This window comes from Dasypus novemcinctus, chromosome 12, assembly GCF_030445035.2.
Source record: "Dasypus novemcinctus isolate mDasNov1 chromosome 12, mDasNov1.1.hap2, whole genome shotgun sequence".
Lineage (NCBI taxonomy): Eukaryota > Metazoa > Chordata > Mammalia > Cingulata > Dasypodidae > Dasypus > Dasypus novemcinctus.
In genome coordinates this window covers 33500276-33519330 of record NC_080684.1, presented here as the reverse complement: position 1 = coordinate 33519330, position 19055 = coordinate 33500276, and the positions used below count along the sequence as shown (strand labels likewise).

The window sequence follows — 19055 nt, the reverse complement described above, 5'->3', positions numbered from 1 at the left end:
CCAGCGGTGGTAGCTGCAGTCAATGGGGCTCTGTTCTGTGGCTTTGTCCCGGGTTCCTGTCGTAAGTCAAGGCCCCAAGGCGCAGGGCTGTGCAGGTGGGAAGGGAAGGCATGTTGGGCAATGGGTGCTGGAGAGAGTGGCCAGGCCTGCTCCAGGCCCAGCCTCCAGGATCACCGCCACAGAGCCTCCTGGCAGGTCCAGAGCTGGGGGACACAGGGGACAGAGTGGTAGTCTGTCGTTCTGTCTTACACCCGCAGACAGCTGAGTGGAGGCACTGTGCTGGGCAAGGAAGATCCATGGGGCCTGGACCCTTGACGGGGAGGCAGGACAAGGTCTGGGCTCCTCACATAGTACCCTGCAGCCTGGGGACAAAGCACACTTTCTGGGGGCTGAGGAGAGGCAGGGGGTCCCCACAGCAGAGCCTCCTCAGAAGGACCCAGAAACAGTGGCAGGAGCTGGAAGTGGTGGAGGATATTATACATCCCATACTGGCTGGAAAAAGGTACAGATCCAAGAAGGGTGTGTCCAACAAAAGTCCCAAGAGACCAGGTAGCCCCACCAGTGTGACCAACTTCCCCTGTCCACGAGGAGCCAGGCGGTAAGAAATACCCAAGGGGAGGGGATGTGGCTCAAGTGCTCGGGCTCCCACCTACCCCATGGGAGGTCCCTGGGTCGGTTCCCAGTGCCCCCTTAAGAAAGCAGTGAGCTGGCACGGGCAGGTGCAGCAAGCCGACACAACGAGATGATGCAACAAGAGACACAAGAGGAAAAGCATAACGAGACACAACAAAGCAAGGAGCAGAGGTTCCCAGTGCCTCCTAAAGAAGACAAGCAGGACAGCAAGCTGGCATGGTGGGCAGGCGTGGCAAGCTGACACAGCAAGCTGACACAAGAGACACAAGAAGAAGAACATAATGAGAAACACGACAAAACAGGGAACAGAAGTGGCTCAAGCAATTAGGCTCCTCCCTCCCACACCGGAGGTCCTGGGTTTGGTTCCTGGTGCTTCCCAAAGAAACAAGGAAGATGAGCAGACAGAGCAAGTGCAAACAATGAGGGGTTGGGGAGAAATACATAAATAAAATAAATCTTTAAAAAAGAAAAGAAAAGAAATACCCAGAAGAAGCAAATGTTATAGAGACACAAAGTAGATAGGAGGTTACCCCGTAAGGCCAACCACCAAGGCCAAAGCCCCAGAGCCTGCCCTGAGGGGCCTCCCCCCACCAGCCACACTGACCACGAGGCTTTTGCTGCCCCCAAGTTATAGAGGCTCTGGCTGCCAAAGCCATCCATGCCTAAAGATGATGAAAAAGTTCAGACAGTGGATATTGGCAGTGGTAGCACAATATTGTGAAGGTAATTAACACTATTCAATTGGACGCCTGAAAGTGGTTAAAAAGGAAATTTTGAGTTGCGTATTTGTTGCCACAGTAAAAAGTTAAACTGAAAAGAGAAGGGGTGGGGAGCTCCCTAAATACCCCACCTGATGCCCTCCATGCCCCACCCACCTCCCAGCTACAGGACCAAACGTATCGCCAAGCAAAGACTCAGGGGTGAGGGAGCGATGGCAGAGGCCACCTCAGAAACCGTCGCTTCCCCGTACACCCTAAGGGGAGAAAACCAGCCCAGAGAGGGCGAGAGATGGGCCCAGGGTGTGCGACAGCTGGGACTCCAGCTGGGGCCACCGTCTCCCAGGATCCCAGTGGAGAGGAGATGGACTGAGGCAGGAGCACACTCGCCCCAGGCATTGCGCTGGGAGCTGGCGAGAGCCCACGGGCAGCCCCGGCGCAACGCTCCCAGAGCCCGCGGAGCTCACCAGACGGGGCGTGGAGGCCACTCTGCCTCTTCCAGTGCACCCTCCTACGGGAGTCCTGGGCTCGGGTCTCTCCTTCTGACCCTCCACTGAGCGAGACTGCTGCCACCTGCTGCCCCTTGTTACCAGTGGCCCCCAATGCTGGAGGCTGTCACGGCCCCAGAGTCCCTCCCTGCCGGCAGGACACAAGACAGAGGGGACCGAATGCCACCACTACTGCAGAAGGGACGTGGCAAAACGGTGACGGCTCCTATAGCCAATGTCGACTGAGAGCCTAATGTGGACCCGGCTGGGTGCTGAGCAATAGGCAAGATGCAGGGGGGAAGGATACAGAGTAGCTGCCCTTGAGGAACCCCCCAGATGGGGTAGGGTGTCTAATAACAATTATGATTAGAGCCAGCATTTATTGAGCACTTGCCATGTGATGACAGTGGGCTAAGCACTTCACCTGCAACACCCCATATAACTTCCACCTTCCCACCCAGGTCAGTTCTCCACCTTCCTCTGCCCTGCTCTGCGCCCTGTGGGTGGCTCCCTTGCTCCCTGGCTTCCAGCTGGGAAGGAGGTCAGGGCAGGGCGACAGAGCCACCCAGTGCTTCTGCCCCCGCTTCAGCATCACATCTGCCCCTCGGTGCTTACAGCTGGTCCAGGGGAGCCCTCTCCACAGTCCCAGCCACTCATTCCAGTCGTTTCACTTCATTCCCAGGGTCTTCAGCTCTGAGTCAGGTGATCGACTAACTCATCCTGATTTTTCTGGGTCTATCCCAGTTTTAGCACTCAAAGTCTTGCATCCTGTGGAAACAACCCTCAGGCCAGGGCAAATCAGGACTGTTGGTCTCCCCAGCTCCGGAGGAGGTACTGGCTTCCCAGTGGTGCTAGTCTCTGGCTTGCCCACCCTTTGCTCCATCAGCCCTGCCCACACCTCTGTAAGCAATCCCTTCCTCGGAGTCGGTTTATTTGAACTATCTTGAGTTAGTTTTGTTTCCTTCTGGGATCCTGAATAACACAATCCCCACACAGCTCTATGAGGTAGGTATTATTATGAATCCTTTTATTTTTTTATTTACATGCACTCCATATCCACCGAACATATACTCCCCCTTCTGCCTGGGCCACCTCCCCGGGTAGGCTCTAGTCTACTTTCTGTTTCTGTGGATTTGCTATTCCTAGAATCTCTTATTGGTGACATCACACAGTATTTGTCCTTATGTGTCTTGCTTATCTCACTGAGCATAATGTTTTCAAAGTTCTTCCATGCTGCAGCAGGTCTCAGAACTTCATTTTCTCTTATGGGGCTATTCCATTGTGTCAATGTCCTACATTTTGTTTGCCCATTCATCTGTTAATGGACACTTGGGTTATTTGCCACCTTTTGGCTATTGTGAAGAATGCTGCTTTGAACATTTATGTATAAGCATCTATCAAATCCCTGTTTTCACTTTCTTTGGGTATAAACCTAGGAGTGGAATTGCAGGTCCTATAGTTATTCTATAGTTAACTTTTTGATGAACTACCATATTGCTTTCCATATAGTAGTTTGCCCCATTTTACCTTCCCACCAACAGTGCACTAGAGTTCCAATGTCTCTGCAATACTACTCCCTTTTTAAAGATGAGAAAACTGATGCACAGAGAGGTCGAGTCACTTGGCCAAAATCTCAGCACTACTAAATGGCAGAGCTGGGATTCAAGCCCAGGAATTCTGGCTCCAGGGCCATGCTCTCATCCTCTACGCTGCCTCCCTCACACAGGCGGAGCGTCTCCCTCTGTCGTTCTGACGGTGAGATCCACGGTTCTGGGAAAGACCCTGACCTCCCCCTAAATCAGGGGGACGAATAGTGTGATCTCCTGCAGCCCAGACAGTGGAGTTTGGCACTGACCCAGGTCACCAGCTGCTTCTGGAGAGGGAGAAGGTAGCAGGAGCAACACTGCAGAGGCCAACCTAGCTGCTGGGAGTGGGCGTTAGAAATGAGGACTAGGGGAGATTTCCCAGAGGAGGAAAAGGTGGTGTTGACATGGGAAGATGGCAGGTAGAAATGAAGGGGGTACCCACTCAGAAGAAGAACCTGTTAAGAGTGATTAACTGGGAAACCAACTGGAAGGGAGGCTGGAACCTCAGTGGAGACCCAAGAACCGTGGAGAGCACCCTGGAGAGCCCAGGGAGGCTTTGATAAGCTGATTGGATGAGGAGCGAGAGGCTCACGGGGCACGTTTGAATGACCACAAATATGCCACAATTGCCTTCTGAGGAGCTGCTCCGCCTCCGTTTTGCTGGGTGGAGTGCGCAGGCCTGGGACAGAGCTGACAAGCTGTAAGACGCGGAGAGAAGCTGCCCGTTACCACAGGCAGCCTTCGTCTCGGCCCTTCAACCCCTCCTCTACGGGCCCTTTAGACACATAGTCAAGGCCATTGCTTAGAATCAGTGCTAAACTAGTAACCTGCACGAGGTAACAAAAGCCAGGCGTGCCCCTCGGGACGTAGCCTGGACCAGGGCATCACTGGGGTGGGACTGCACGAAGGGATAAGACCCCAGGGTCCTCGACATAGGGCCCATCTCCCAGCGTACAGGGTCCAAACTGGCCACAGGAGGCGTCCGGCCCTGCTCTGAGAGGCCGGCTCTCACGGGTGGGAGGGATTATGCCAGGGACACCAGAGGCAGAAGGGACGGGAGAGAGCCTGCAACCATCAGGAGGGCCGGGGTGGAGCTTGCCGTGCTCACCGGGGCAACCCTGTGCTACAGGAGGCCTCAGGTGTGCTCTGCACTCTGTAACCACAGAGCTAGGCCACACCGCACGGGCATTCAGGACAGCAGGCGTGGCGCACCAGGGATCAGGGAAGCGTGGGACTTTATTGACTTTTGCAGAATCCCCTGTGGGAGGGCTCAGGCTGTGGACAGTGGAGGCAGAGCAGGCCCCGCAGAGCCACACAGAGTGGGGGGGGGGGGCAGGGGTGGGAGCAGGACTGAACGAGTTCAGGAAGGAGGTGGGGGCCAGGGGCGACCAGGCTGCTCAGTAGGTGATGGATGTCTTCAAACTTGATTCGACAGTCCTCTTCAGGATGGTGCCACAGCTGGAGCCGGAGCCGGAGCCGGAGCCGCAGCTGAAGCCGGAGCCGGAGACGCAGCCCGAGCCGGAGCCAGAGCCAGAGCCAGTCACCGAGCAGGCACCCAGAGCAGAGCTCTGCCCAGAGCCCCGGCTGACACCGGAGCCCCCGGTCACGATGCTGGAGCAGCCGGACCCAGCACCGTCTCTCGTCCCTCTGAGCCCGCAGGTGCTCATCAGGCCTCCTCCAGTTCCTCCAGATGTGATGGTGCTGCCTCCCCCCACAGCTGCCGAGAAACGCATCAGGTCACAGCAGGGCCTCCCCTCTCCAGGGAGACCCCGTTCACTAAGTCCCCTCATACTCACAAACAGTGACTTGTCCAGTGTACTCTCCAGACATCCTGTGGGCAAAGGGACAAGAAAGGCTACTAAGAATGCACCTCCCAGGGGGGTTTAAGCCTCCCACCTATCCTCTCAGCAGGTAAATTCCTCAGTCCCCAATTAAAAAATCCCTCCTAGCAGAGTTGGTTTCCTTTAGTGACTCACAGCATCAATCAGAATCCCCTTTGGTAAGGACAGTGCTGTATGGAGATTGCTTTCTCCTGCCCTACCCCTCCAGGGTCACACAGTCCCAGGTGCCTCCAGCTACCCCCACCTGCACTCCTCGCCCTCCAGCAGCCTCCGGTAGGTAGCGATCTCCACGTCCAAGCTAAGCTTCGTGCTCAACAGCTCCTGGAAGTCCCGCAGCATTTGGGCCAAGTTCTGCTTGGCTGTTCTCAAGGCGGCCTCCAGTTCTTCCAGTTTGGTCTGAGCATCCTTTAAGGTCAGCTCCCCACGCTTCTCCGCGTCAGCAATGTCTGACTGCAGGTTAGCATTCTAGGAAAGGGATAGAAAGGAGGGAGAATGTGACCACAGGCCCCCACAGCCTTCCAGAGCTCCCACTGTAGATATAACCTGAGGGTGGGGTGGACCATAATCTGATGGGCTCAAAATAATTGATGGCTGTCCCCACCCATGCCCCAGGTCCTCTCATCCCATTCCAAGGGAGAGCACCAGGGTGGTTTAGGATTAAAGACCCAGGCTGGGTCAAGATTAAAGTCGTATTGCAATGACAAAGACAGGCCATCGTACATTTTGTGATAACCTAAAAAATTGTGCAGGGCAGAGTGTAAACTATATTGTAAACAGTAGGCCATGGTCAGTTGCAATGTTTCAATATGTGTTCATCAATTGCAACAAACGTACCACATTAATAAAAGGTGTTGTTAATGTGGGAAAGTGAGGGAAGGAGAGGGAGTGGGGCATATGGAAATCTCTTGCATTTTTTATATAACATTTATATGATTTTAAAGCTTCTTTGAAAGTTAAAAAATTTTAATTAAAAAAAAAATTAAGATCATTAAGAATGGTCTATGCGCGCAGAACCTGCGGTGGGGGAGGGGTGCCATTCGGTGCCAGCGCAGCGGGACTTGGGATCAAGCTGGAGCACTGGAGGAAACCGCCTGTCTCTCCACCCTCTGTTGACCCCAAAGTCAGTCTGGGGGGCTTTCAGGAATATGAGTGCAAAGATACTTGACAATTTAAAACTTCATTGTCTCTCACGTGTAGAAATGGAGCCTACAGGAGAAGAAGCAGGAAGCCAGCCCACCTCCCCTGCCATGCCCTCTCCACCTCTCCCTGCCCTTTCCCACGCTAGCCACCAACACATCCCCCAGCCTGGACGAGGCATCCACCTACGGTGGGATCAGGAAATTCAGTATTTGGCCTTAAGGTCCCTGCTGGGTTTAAGGGGTAAGAGTCAAAAGAAGAGATGAGAAGAGGGATGAATTAAGCCTCTCCCCAAGGAACTGAAAGCAAGCGGTAGACCTGGGCATGAAACACGTGGTGAACAGCGCCCCCTGGGGTTGTGCAGTGCGGTGGCACTATCCCGGAAAAGCCCATGAGCAAAGCAGGCTAGAGTTTATAAGAGGGAGGCAAAATTCATCCTAAACGGGACTGGGGGTTTTCTCCACCCCAAATTATCTAAAGTACCAGCCGGCCATCAAATTTTTCAGTACATGGGAAGCGGACTTGGCCCAGTGGTTAGGGCATCCGCCTACCACATGGGAAGTCCACGGTTCAAACCCCAGGCCTCCTTGACCCGTGTGGAGCTGGCCCATGCGCTGTGCTGATGCACGCAAGGAGTGCCCTGACACACGGGTGTCTCCCACATAGGGGAGCCCCATACACAAGGAGTGCACCCCTTAAGGAGAGCCACCCAGCGCGAAAGAAAGTGCAGCCTGCCCAGGAATGGCACCACACACAGGAGAGCTGACACAACAAGATGACGCAACAAAAAGAGACACAGATTCCCGGTGCCGCTGATAAGGATAGAAGTGGTCACAGAAGAACACACAGCAAATGGACACAGACAGCAGACAACTGCGGGGGGGGGGGGGGAAGGGGAGAGAAATTTTTTAAAAATTTCAGTACAAACCCAGTGTCAACCCCAGCTAGGGAGAGAGAAACTGGCAAATGGGGGGAGAGTTGGAGGCACTAGGGCAGGGAGAGGAGAGGGAGAGCCTGTTTGGGCCCTGGGAACGCTACCTGCTTCTTGAGGCTCCCAATCTGACTCTGCAGCCTCTGAATCTCTTGGTGCAGCTGGGAGAGCTGGACTTTGGTTTCGTTCATGCTGTTCCCATGAAGCTGGGCAGACGCCTGGAGCTCCTGGTACTGGGTGGGGACAGGGAGCCAAGGTGACACCATTAATAAAAAGACCTCACCTATGACAAGCCACCTTTGACCCCGAGACCCCAGAAAGCACCAGGGTTAACTGCCTGGGCCCAGGACACGGTGGGATGTGTTTGCAGGAGGCCCCCGCTCTCCTGCCCAGGCGGCCCAGCTTCCCCGGCCGGCCTCCTCCAGGTCGAGCCCTGGACTTCCAGGCGCATCATCGGGGGGGGGGGGCGCGCCCCGGCCGCCGCACGAGACCCGCCCTTTCCCGCCTGGGGCTGCCGCGGGCCCCAGCACCTTGGCCTGGCACCACGCCTCGGCCTCAGCCTTGCTGGCCTGAGCGATCTCCTCGTAGCGCGCGCGGATCTCGGCGATGATGTCGCTGAAGTCCGGGCGACGGTTGTTGTCCATGGACAGCACCACGGACGTGCGGCAGACCTGGGACTGCAGCTGGCCCAGCTCCTGCAGGGGAGACTGAGTCAGTGCCCACCGCCCCGGGCCCTCTCCCCGGGGAACCCCCGGCAGGAGGGCAGGCTGCCCGACTTTCTCGCCACACTCCGGCGGCCGGGGCAGCCCTCGTTTAAGCCGCGTGGCGCGCGGCAGCCCCTGCCCTCTGTGCGGCGCGGGGCCTCAATGAAAAGGAAGGTCGTGGGCGGTGGTCTCGAGCGAGCCTCGCAGCGTGGCCCTGGAGGAAAGGCGCCTGCTGAGCCCCCGTCACCCGGGCCCCCTTACTCCGCTGACCTCACACCCCCCTTCTCTCGCCCACTCCTACCGGCCCAGCCAGCAGCCCCTTGCACTTCCTCAAACACACCAGGCACCTCCCAGCCGTGGGCCTTGCGCGCGCTGTCCCCGGGACCCCCACGCCCCCAGCCACAGACAGCCCCCCTGCCTCGCCTCCCTCAAGTCTTTGCTCAGATTTTACCTGAGGCCCACCCTGCCCAGCTGGTTCAAAATTGCCACCTGCCCTCCCTCCACATCCCCAATCCGCCTTCCTCTGCTCTGATTTTTCCTTTTTTTCCCATTATCCCCTCGTTTTTAAGTCTATTGTTCATTGTCTATCTCCTAACAGTGCCACAATGTTGAAAGAGTTTGTCGATGTGGGAGGAGTGGTGTGGGGTACGTGGGAACCTCTTATATTTTTTAACATAACATTTTTAGTGATCTAGTACCTTTTTTAAAAAAAGGCAATTTAATTAAAATTTTTAAAAAAGAAAAAGAAAAGCAAGCACAGCGCTTTGGGCTGCCTCTTCGCTGCCGCATCCCCAGCACCAGCCGTCTCCATGGACTGCGCGTAGCAATTGCGTGTGGAAGGGCTGAGGGACCCGGGACCTCGGTCTCCCCAGGGGGCCTGCCCCGCGCCGCAGGGAGCCTGCCTGCCCTGCGCCTCCCTCGCTGCCACCCGCCCCTGGCAGACCACCACGCTCCCGGGACCGAGCCTCACTTCTTCGTACAGACGCCTCAAGAAGCAGATGTACTCCCGCAGCACCTCCACCTGGCCTTCCAGCTCCATCTTGCTCTGGAAAACCTCATCGGCCTCCTGGGGAAAGGGAGACAGAAGCCGTGCATGCAAGCTCCTATCCGCGGGCCCACTCCCCGCTCGGGGACTCCGTTCACATGCGACCACCCCCCAGCCACCACCAATCCTGGGGACCCACCCCTTCTCTGTCCAGCCCGGCCCTGCCGGCTCCTTCCCCAGGCACTGACCCACACCTCCTGCAGGAAGCCCTCCTTGATCAATCCCAACCGGTTCTGCCTCCGCCACTCTCTCCCCGTCCCCTCCCGTGGTGACACCCAGAGCTCACGGCACCTTGGGGTCCTTGACTTGGGCAGAGGTCCCATTACCCGGAGGGTCCCTGCAGGCAGAGTGCTACTACCTCCTAATTCAGGACTGCCTGCCTTCTCCCCTATGAGCCCCGGACGAGGCTATGCACAAAACCCCTCCTCTCACCTTTTTGAGGACCACAAAGTCATTCTCGGCTGTGGCGCGCTTGCGGGCCTCCTGCTCATACCTGCCGGGGAAGTGGAGAAGAAGCGGCCCCAGGGGCCAAGGTCAGAGGCCGTGCCCCTGCCTCCAAGCACCACCTCCCTGGAGAAGCTGCCCCTTCCTTTAGGGGCCCCAAGGCAGGGCAGCGGCCATCCCCCGCTCTACCTGTCTTATCAGGAAGTTGTCACTTCCTAGATATGTCCCTCTCAGCCCACGTCCCCCTAGTGACAATAAGACCACTTCATTCCACAGTCTATAAGGAGCCCTCAAATACCCTTTCTCTATGGCCCCTCACAAGTCCTCTGGAGGGAGGCAGTCTGCGTTTCATTAAAAAGATTCTAAGCCTTGCCTAAGACCCCATGGATGATTCGGTGGCCAAAGGAGACCTAACATGCAGGTCTCTTGCAACGACAGATACAAACCATTATAAATTTTGCCATTACCTACAGAATCGGGTGAGAGAGAGTGTAAACTACAATGTAAACTTTAACCCACGTTTAGCGGCAATGTTCATTAATTGCAATGAATGGACCTCACTAACGAGGGAAATGTGGGAAAATATGGGAGGTGTGGGGAGCAGGACATATGGGAATCCCCTATATTTTTATGTGACATTTGTATAATCTAAATTTCTTTTTTTCTTTTTTCATTAAAAAAAAAAGCAGGTCTCCTGGCCAGTGCTGAGCGCCTCCCTGGGCCCCCTCTGGCCAGTCCTGAGCACCTCCCTGGGCCCACGCCACCTCCCAGCCCATCCTCCCAGAGAGGAGGAGGGCGGGCGACATTTCCCCAGTTGACAGATAAGGAAATTGAGGTTGGGAGGGGCTGGCTGCACTGGCCCAGGCCGCCCAGTGCCAACGCCCCTGCTGCCCCAAGGCACTCTCACGCCCCCTGGGCAGCCCAGGGGGGAGCTCAGGACCCCAGCCCAGTGTGGATCAGGCGGTGGGCCTGCGGATGGCCCCCCTGAGCAGATTCCCTTCCACGCCTGTGACCAGAGCACGTCTGAGTCACACCAGCCTACAGCCTGCAGAACAGGAATTTCTCGAGAAAACCCCACTGAGGCGTTGCTGAAGTAAGCCTTTCCCAGCCTGACCAACACACGGGCCCGCGTAGCTGGGGCCTGTGGGAACCAGGCTACAGCCTGGTGGACATGGGTCTCCCCGGCCTCCTCTGACCCGGGCAGGGGCACGGGTGGGGGGCCCTGAGAGTCGGAGGCAATGGGGAGACAGAGGGGAGGGGGCGCAGGTGGAGGGGAGGGAGGCCACGCGTCTCTGGGAGCTCAGCGCGGGGAGCTCTGGCTGAAGGCCCCATCCAGCCCCTCCCGGGCCCCTTGGGGGAGCGCTGGGGACCGGGGCTTTCCTACCTGGCCTTGAACTCCTCCTCCTGGTCCCGGCAGGCCTTCAGCTCAGCGTCCAGAGGCCTCCGTTCTCTCTGGAGCTGTTCCAGCTGCTGCCTGAGCTGGGCCAGGTGGGCCTCAAAGAAAGGCTCGAGGCCCCGGGGGCGGGCGCTCACCCCCTGCTGCTGCAGCAGCGCCCACTTGGTCTCCAGGACCTTGTTCTGCTGCTCCAGGAAGCGCACCTGGAGAGGAGCAGAGGGTTCCTGAAGCTCCTGTGGGGCTCTCCAGGCAGAGCCTCTGGATGGTAAAGCCTCAGGGACCAACTTTCCCTTCCCTCCCACCGCGGCCTGTGCAGGGGGAGACTCATGCCCTCCCACGAAATTCTGAGCACGTCGGAGCTACTGGAAGGGCCAATGGGCTACCCAGCTGCTCTCTGCCCTTAGCCCCAACCGTGGACCCACAGGGCCTCGGCACAGCCGCAGAGAGTCCAGCTAGACCACAGGGGGTTGGGGGCGGGGGAGGACATCCATGTCACCAAAGTGATTAGAAAAGCAATGGAAGGAGATCAGACTTCCCCATTCCCAAGTCCATCAAGAACAACTGCTCTGAGGGAGGCCCGGAGACCGGACCTGGGGTCAGCTGCCCCTCACCTTGTCGATGAAAGATGCAAACTGGTTGTTGAGCGTTCTGATGTCTTGGGTCTCCTGGGTCCGCACTGCCTGGAACTGGGGGTCAATCTCAATCTTCAGTGGGGTCAGTAGACTCTGGTTGACGGTCACTTCTTGGATGCCCCCCGGAGGGCACAGGGAGCGTCCAGACCCACCACTTCCCTCGCCAAACCACGCCCCCGGCCTCCTCCTTGACCCCCACGTCCTCCCACGAGAGCCCCCTCCTCGGCAGCCCCCGAGGGAGGTGAGGCTCCTGCTGCTGAAGCCGGCCCCGCCCCGGCCCCCCGAGTGAGCAGAACAGGCTGAGCGAGCGCTGAAGCCCCTCTGGGTCCGGCATGGCGAGAGCGACATGGCAGGGACAGATGGGCACGCAGCTGCAGACAGAAGGACGGTCAAGGTGTCTGACTTCCTGCCCCGGGGCTCCGGCACGAGACTTTTATCTCCTCCCATGCCTGGGCTGGGCCCTGGAGAACAAGATGCTCTTGGCCTGACTGTGTCTGTCACTTGGCTCCGACTGACCTATCCCGGCACCTGGAGTCAGTCACCCCTGCCCTCTGAGGCCTCCCAGCCACGTGCAGAGCCCAGGGGAGAGGGGACCTTGACCCTGCCCTCTGAGCTCCCAGGCTGGCGGAGGACGTGGGGCACCCCCCGGAGACAAGGGGGCAGCCAGAGACCAGGACTTCGGGGCTGCGATGGGGCAGGATGGCTCAGAGCACAGTCCCTGAGAACCACTCGAGGAAGGCCTCCAGGAGGAAGAGAGGGAAAAGGGGAAGAGGGATGTTCAAAGGAAGAGGAAACTGGAAGGAGGGGCTGAACAGCGGGAATGAAGCTTCTTAAAGAAGAATCTGCAAGAGAGGGAGAAGGAAGGCACTTTGCAGTACTACAAGGCTGGGAGGTCAATTGAGCTGTTATTATCGTTGACTAAAAGATACTCCAGGATTTGGAAATGAGACAGAAAAACAGGGTGTCCAAGTCCCTCCTCTTGCCCAACCCAGTAATCATCCATGAGCCACCACCTAATCAAACCAGGCATCTCCCTCCAGGGTGGAAGGGACAGACATCTCCGAGCCCAGCCTGTCCCTGCTCCTTCCACCAGGCCCGCCCCCCTGGAGCCCAGCAATGCATTTATTGGTTGTAAACTCAAGACTTCTGGGCTCTGAAACGCAATACGTATGTAGGAAAAGGCTCTCTTGGGGACCTAGGCGTAGGAACAGGAGATCCGGGGTCCTCCACAGGATGGGTTCAGGGTTATTTTAACCTGAGAGTCTGATCAGTGGAGGAGCACTGTAGGGTTCAACTAGTATTTTAGTACAGCCTCCCTCCCACCCAACGCGGGATTCCTGTAGGAAGACATCCAAAACCCTCCCCTTAAGCTCCTCCGTCGCCAGCAAGCAGAGTTGGGCAGCTCCAAATGTTGCAAAAGTCTAAAATTTCTTCTTTACACAGCAGGACAGCTATTTCTCCCTGGCCCCCCTTTTCTAGAACCTGGCACACCCTGAAGCTAGGACACTGGAGGAAGGGGTCCTTTGAAAAGACAACTCAGAGCAGAGACGGAGACTGGGCACAATCAACACTCAAGCACTCGCTATGAGGAAGTCAGCCTTGGCGAGACAGTCTTGTAGTGACTCCACCCTAGTACCTTCCTCCTGGAGATTAGAAGCCCCTTCCTCCTTCCCCCAACCCCCTCTGGCAACAAAGCCCAGTGAAACTCAATGACGAATGACCTCCGGGAAAGAAGAGGCTGGGCCTTTGGTGGGGAGAACAAAGGGGTTCAAGCGAGGAGGAGAAGAAGAAAACAGCCAAGGAGAGTCAGATGCTCCCAAGAGGGGGGAGGCAGCACGGGGCAGCCCCCGAGTCCAGATGAGGAGCTGGGCAGTGGGTTGAAGAGGACCTGCCAGCCCCAGGACCGCCTTAAAGAGGCCAGGCTCTGTGCAATCTTTCTGGTCTCCACCAAAGTGCTTGAGAAAGGTTTCTGTGGCCTGCACCCTGCCATCCCTCCCCGCCAGTCTTAAGGGTGGAGGACAGAAGTTGCACCCGTGATGGGACCCAGTCCATCTCCACACAACTTCCCCATAGTTGCAATACTAGAGAACACTGAGAGTCAGATCTCCCAGGTCATCTGGCCCAGTCCCTCATTTGAGGACTCTGAGGCCCCACAGGGTGGGGCACAGGGTGGGAGGCCCCACGAGTTTGCACCAGATGACCGTGATGCCTGCTTTGGCCCATGACTTTTGCCCAAGGCCATCCCCAGTAAGTCAGGGCTAGAGCCAGGACCCCCATCCAGCTCAGGCCCCGAGGATGCAGCCAGCCCCTTCCCATGCCAGCCCTTCAAACTTTTTCTAACTACACTAAACCCTTGATCGTAACTCCGTCTGTCTTGCCCACCACTCCAACCAGCTCAGCATCCGGCACACGCGAGGCATCAGTAAACATTAGTGTTAAAAGATGAATTCTTAGCCATGACAGTTACAGCCCGGGGCCTTCTTGAATCCCCACATTTGCAAATGCTACTGAAACATTGGCTTTCCCCTATTTTCATTTTTTTTTCAGGAGGCACCAGGGATTAAAGCCGGGACCTCTTACATGAAAAGTAGATACTCAATCACTGATCTACACCCTCTTCCATGTTTTCCCTATTTAAAAAAAAAAAAAAAAGCCAGTCAATGAAGGGAAGAATGGTGAAGTGGTTTGGAAATTTGGACCTTAGGCCCCTCACTGGCTGAGTGATTTTTTTTTTTCTGCACACAAATGTCAACAAAGGGATCCCAAATCACGTAACAGCAAAAGTATAAATGGCTCCAATCGTAGGCTTAGCATTAAACCCAGGAATTCTAAGGCTCTAATGGGTTCTATCCCCCCTCAGTCTCCCCTTCTCCCCCTTACGACCCTCAGCCATGCCTCTCGCTCCACAGTTCCTGACCCCCCGCCACTGCCCCACCTCCGGGAAAGCCTCTCACAACACAGCCTCCTGTAGCTCCCTGGCAGCCCCTTCTGTCACTGCTCTAGCCCTTGTCCCCTGGCCACAGCTACAAGTCCCCAGCTCCCTTCACTCTAATTGTTCTCAAGCCTTTTCTCACTCATGTAGTTTATTTTCTGACTCCAGTACCATTTACTCACATTTTCATTTATTCAGCAAAATATGATTGAGTACCTACTGTGTCCCAGGCCTGTGCTGAGAGTTAGAATTTAGCAGAGACCAAGTCCCAGCCTCTGCAACAAGAGAGGCTAGAGTTAAGAGGAGAAACAGACACTGAACAGGTAATTAGGCAAGTATTTGATGGCAATTATGACAAGGAGAGAAAAATATAGAGCAAGAAAAGGCCTAACCTAGATTAGATGCTCGTTCATCCTCCAACATGCCAGAAACACTCCCACCTCAGGCCCTTTGCACCTGCTATTCCCTCTTCGTGGGATGTTCCTCCCCAGATAGACACATAACTTGCTCCCTCACTGTCTTCAGGCTCTTATTCAAAAGTCACCTTCTCTTGGGAAGCAGACTTGGCCCAGTGGTTAGGGCATCCGTCTACCACACGGGAGGTCCGCAGTTCAAACCCCGGGCCTCCTCGACCTGTGTGGAGCTGGCCCACACGCAGTGCTGATGCACACAAGGAGTGCCTTGCTACACATAGGGGAGTCCCATGTGCAAGGAGAGCGCCCCGTAAGGAGAGCCACCCAGCGCAAAAGAAAGTGCAGCCTGCCCAGGAATGGCGCCGCACACACGGAGAGCTGACACAACAAGATGACGCAACAAAAAGAGACACAGATTCCCGTGCCGCTGACAGCAACAGAAGTGGACAAAGAAGAACATGCAGGGAAGCGGACGTGGCCCAATGGATAGAGTGTCTGCTTACCGCATAGGAGGTCCGCTGTTCAAACCCCGGGTCTCCTTGACCCGTATGGAGCTGGCCCATGCGCGGTGCTGATGTGCGCAAGGAGTGCCCTGCCACGCACGGGTGTCCCCCACGTGGGGGAGCCCCACGCACAGGGAGTACACCCCATAGGAAGAGCTGCCCAGCACGAAGGAAAGTCCAGTCTGCCCGGGAATGGTGCCGCACACGTGGAGGGCTGACACAGCAAGATGATGCAGCAAGAATAGACAAGGATTCCCAGGCCGCTGATGGGGATAGAAGTGGACAAGGAAGAACACGCAGCGAATGGACACAGAGAGCAGACAACTGGGGGTGGGGAGGCAAGGGGAGGAAAGGGAGAGAAATAAATACAAAATAAATGTATCTTTAAAAAAAAAGAAGAAGAAGAACATGCAGCAAAATGGACACAGAGAACAGACAATTGGGGCCAGGGGGAAGGGGAGAGAAATAAACATAAATAAATAAATAAATAAATAAATAAATAAGTCACTTCTCTGACTGCCCTAAACCAAAATTGCAACACTGAGACTCCACACCAGCTCTGACACATCTTACCCCCTTCCCTGCTTTGATTCTATTTAGCACCTGTCACTTCCCAACATGCCACGTACTCTACTTATTCATGATGGCAGGGATTTTGTCTATTTTGCTCACTTCTGTTTCCCCTGTGCTTAGAACAGTGCCTGGCATACAGCAGGCGCTCAGTAAATATTTGCCAAATGAATGACTCTCCATTCCGTTTCATCTTGTTGATTTCCTTCCATCTTTCAAACTCCTGTGATTCCTGTGACTCTCAAATCTGTTCTCTGAAGCATTAGTCATTCCCCAACCACCACCCAAGCTTGGGGACATCCATCCATTTGAGGAACATGTTTCGAGTGCGTGTGCATGTGTGAGTGTGTGTGCGTGTTATCAAGCACCTACTACGGGCTAAGCACTGCGCTAAGAGATGCAGGAGATACAGGACGGATAAGGGTGGATTTGGCCGCACGCCCACCCTGACAAATTTCTATAGGTCTAATGAACAGACATGAACACAAGATACCAAGAGTGCGGAGGACAAGAGCAGAGAGGCTATGCGAGTGGGAATGCTGGTGCAATGGGCGAGGGTCCCTCTTTCCGCCCTGCCTGGGTGGCATGGTCTGAGAGGAAAGCAAGACCTGGCAGGACAGCAGGAGAGCTCTATGGCATGCCGCTGGAAAGCCTCCCAACGTCACACAGCAGATCCAAAACTGAAGCTCAGACCTCAACACTCATTCTTTCAATATTTACAAAGCACCAACCAGGAGCCAGACACCAAGTTAGACAAAGGCTAGGAAAAATTCCTGCCTTAGAAGAACTTTCCATCTGACTCGGGGCAGTGGGGGTCTGGAAGCTACGGGAAAACCAGTCAAGGCAATAAAAGGTATGGGGGGGGTGGGGCTCAGGGGTCAGCTTTAGAGCAGCAGGCATCCTTATCCTTAGCATGCGCAGGAAAACCATAAGTCAGCTGCTGGCATCTGAGGGCTCCGAGGCACGAAGGAAGGCTGGAGAGGCGGGGCGGGGCGGAGCCAACCCGGGTCGGGGTGAGGCTGGGCCACCCCCATGCGTGCTTCCCTGGCTCTCACAGCCCAGGGATGGGGGTGGCCACCGTCACGTTGCTTGAGGGGCACCAGAGAGAAAAGGCACACACGTCCTGCCTCTGGTCAGCCTTCCCTCTACGACCACAGACAGCCCAATGGCTCCCCCTGGCCTCAGCACCACAGAACCTTCCCTCAGCCTGCACCTCCGCAGCCGAGAAATGCACGCCAAATTCTAAGCCAGAAAATCCCACCCTCCGCCTTTATCATTACACCGTGTCGTCCTTCCTCGGGTACTACTGTGGACGGAATATTTTTCTTTAAAGCAAATCTAAATCAATTCACTGTTTTTTTTTCTCCTGACCCTAAGCATTAAAATCCTTGAAAACCGTGGCTTTTATATGCTAATTCTAATTTTCCTATTTCATAATCCAATAAAACATAACGATTAAAAATGTAAAAGGTTTGTCAGACTCTGGGCCTTCTAAGTCCATCTGCGTTCTACCAATGGTTTACACAGCGCCCTCCGAGAAAAAACAGGTCAACCCTCACCCTGTTGTTGAGCCAAAGCTGAAAGTTTCAGGGTTTCTCCAAAGCCAGTGAGTGGTATTCTTCGGATGTGATTGTTTCCCAACTTCTAGGGCACCTTGTCATTACACCAGTCTTGGCCTGTCAGGGCAAGAGAAAGGAGAGAGGGCATTAAAGAGCCTGCCCCTCTCCGTGCCCCAGGCCAGGCAGGGCACACGCTGGCATGTTCTGCTCCCAACGCCCTCTCTCTTGCAGTGTTGGGTGCAGGCAGCCTGTGCCCTCCTCTCAGCACTGCCAATGGAGGAAAGTGGCACCTCTCCAGATGTGGGTGCACTGCAATAGTGAAGGGGTACACCTCCAGGCCCTGATGAAGAGGCCCCAGAACCCACAAGGAGGGCATTCCCAAGACAGGGGCCTTGGAGAGAAGCAAAGCTCTTTCTTAGGGGTTCAGAATTTAAGCCTGTCTCCAAGTTCCAGGCTGAGGGTGGGAGTGAGGGACAATACTGAACTGTAACTTCGGAGTAATAACACCCATTTACATGTCTAACATGATGATGTTTTACAAAGCATTTTTTAAAACCCTACTGAGGGGAGCAGATGTGGCTCAAGCAGTGGGCACCCACCTACCACACGGGAGGTCCCAGGTTCATTTCCTGGTGCCTTCTAAAGACAAGCAAGACAACGAGCTGATGCAACAGGCTGATGCAGTGAGCTGACACAACCAGATGACACAATGAAGAGACACAGCAAGGAAGCACAATGAGAGACACAACAAGCAGGGAGCGGAGGTAGCTCAAGTGACTGGGTGTCTTCCTCCCACATGGGAGGTCCTGGGTTTGGTTCCTGGTGCCTCCTAAAAAGAAGACAAACAGAGAGCAGACAGTTAGGACAAACAATGAGTGGGGGAAGAAATAAATATACAAAAATAAATCTTAAAAAAAAAACCCTATTGAGGGGAGTGGATCATGGGAGGTCCCAGCTTCAGTCCCTGGTGCCTCCTAACAAAAACAAACAACAAGCAAACAAATGAAAAAAACAACTCAGGGGAGCCAACATGGCTCAGTGGCTGAGCACTGGCTTCCCACCTATGAGGTCTTGGGTCCCAGGTTTCCCCAGTCCCTGAAAAAAAAAAAAAAACACCTATTGAGAGGGGAGCAGATATGGTTCAGTGGTTAAGTACCTGCTTCCCATCTACGAGGTCCTGGGTTCAATCCTTGATAACTCCTGGTAAAAAAAAATAGTTCTATTGAGAACCATCTGAGTGCCAGATGCAGTGCTGGGCGTTTGCAGAGCCTTGATCTTCTTTAATCCTCACCATAATTGGAGAAGTGGGTATTACCTTCATTCACTCTACAGACACAGAAACTAAAGCCAATGTTCCAGATCTCAAAGACAGATAGAGGCCAAGCCAGGAGGAGAACCCAGAGCTTCTGAACTGCAGCCTCCTCTCGGCTTCTCAGGAGCATCACAGAACCCTCCGAGGCTCCTTTATGGAATACGTATGTGTATGCAGTTGCTTAGCTAACAACGAGAACTGGAAGCTTCCCCC

General features: G+C 55.2%; 1 protein-coding gene across 2 annotated transcripts; it reads right to left on the bottom strand.

The window, feature by feature from the left end:
• Nucleotides 1–4647: 4647 nt before the first annotated feature.
• Nucleotides 4648–18980, bottom strand: KRT78 (keratin 78). 2 transcript variants are annotated; one of them, XM_058308180.2, is made up of 13 exons: nt 18846–18980; nt 18687–18730; nt 18130–18359; nt 17531–17647; nt 11533–12014; nt 10910–11124; nt 9514–9574; nt 9007–9102; nt 7863–8027; nt 7440–7565; nt 5509–5729; nt 5220–5254; nt 4648–5140 (listed from the first exon to the last, which is right to left on the bottom strand). In XM_058308180.2, the coding sequence occupies exons 5-13, from the start codon at nt 11998–12000 to the stop codon at nt 4821–4823; spliced, it is 1707 nt and encodes a 568-aa protein (XP_058164163.1). In that variant the 5' UTR covers nt 12001–12014; nt 17531–17647; nt 18130–18359; nt 18687–18730; nt 18846–18980; the 3' UTR covers nt 4648–4820. The 2 variants fall into 2 exon arrangements, with proteins under 2 accessions (XP_058164163.1, XP_058164164.1); XM_058308181.1 differs by lacking the exons at nt 17531–17647; nt 18130–18359; nt 18687–18730; nt 18846–18980 and having other exon boundaries at nt 11533–14377.
• Nucleotides 18981–19055: the final 75 nt, after the last annotated feature.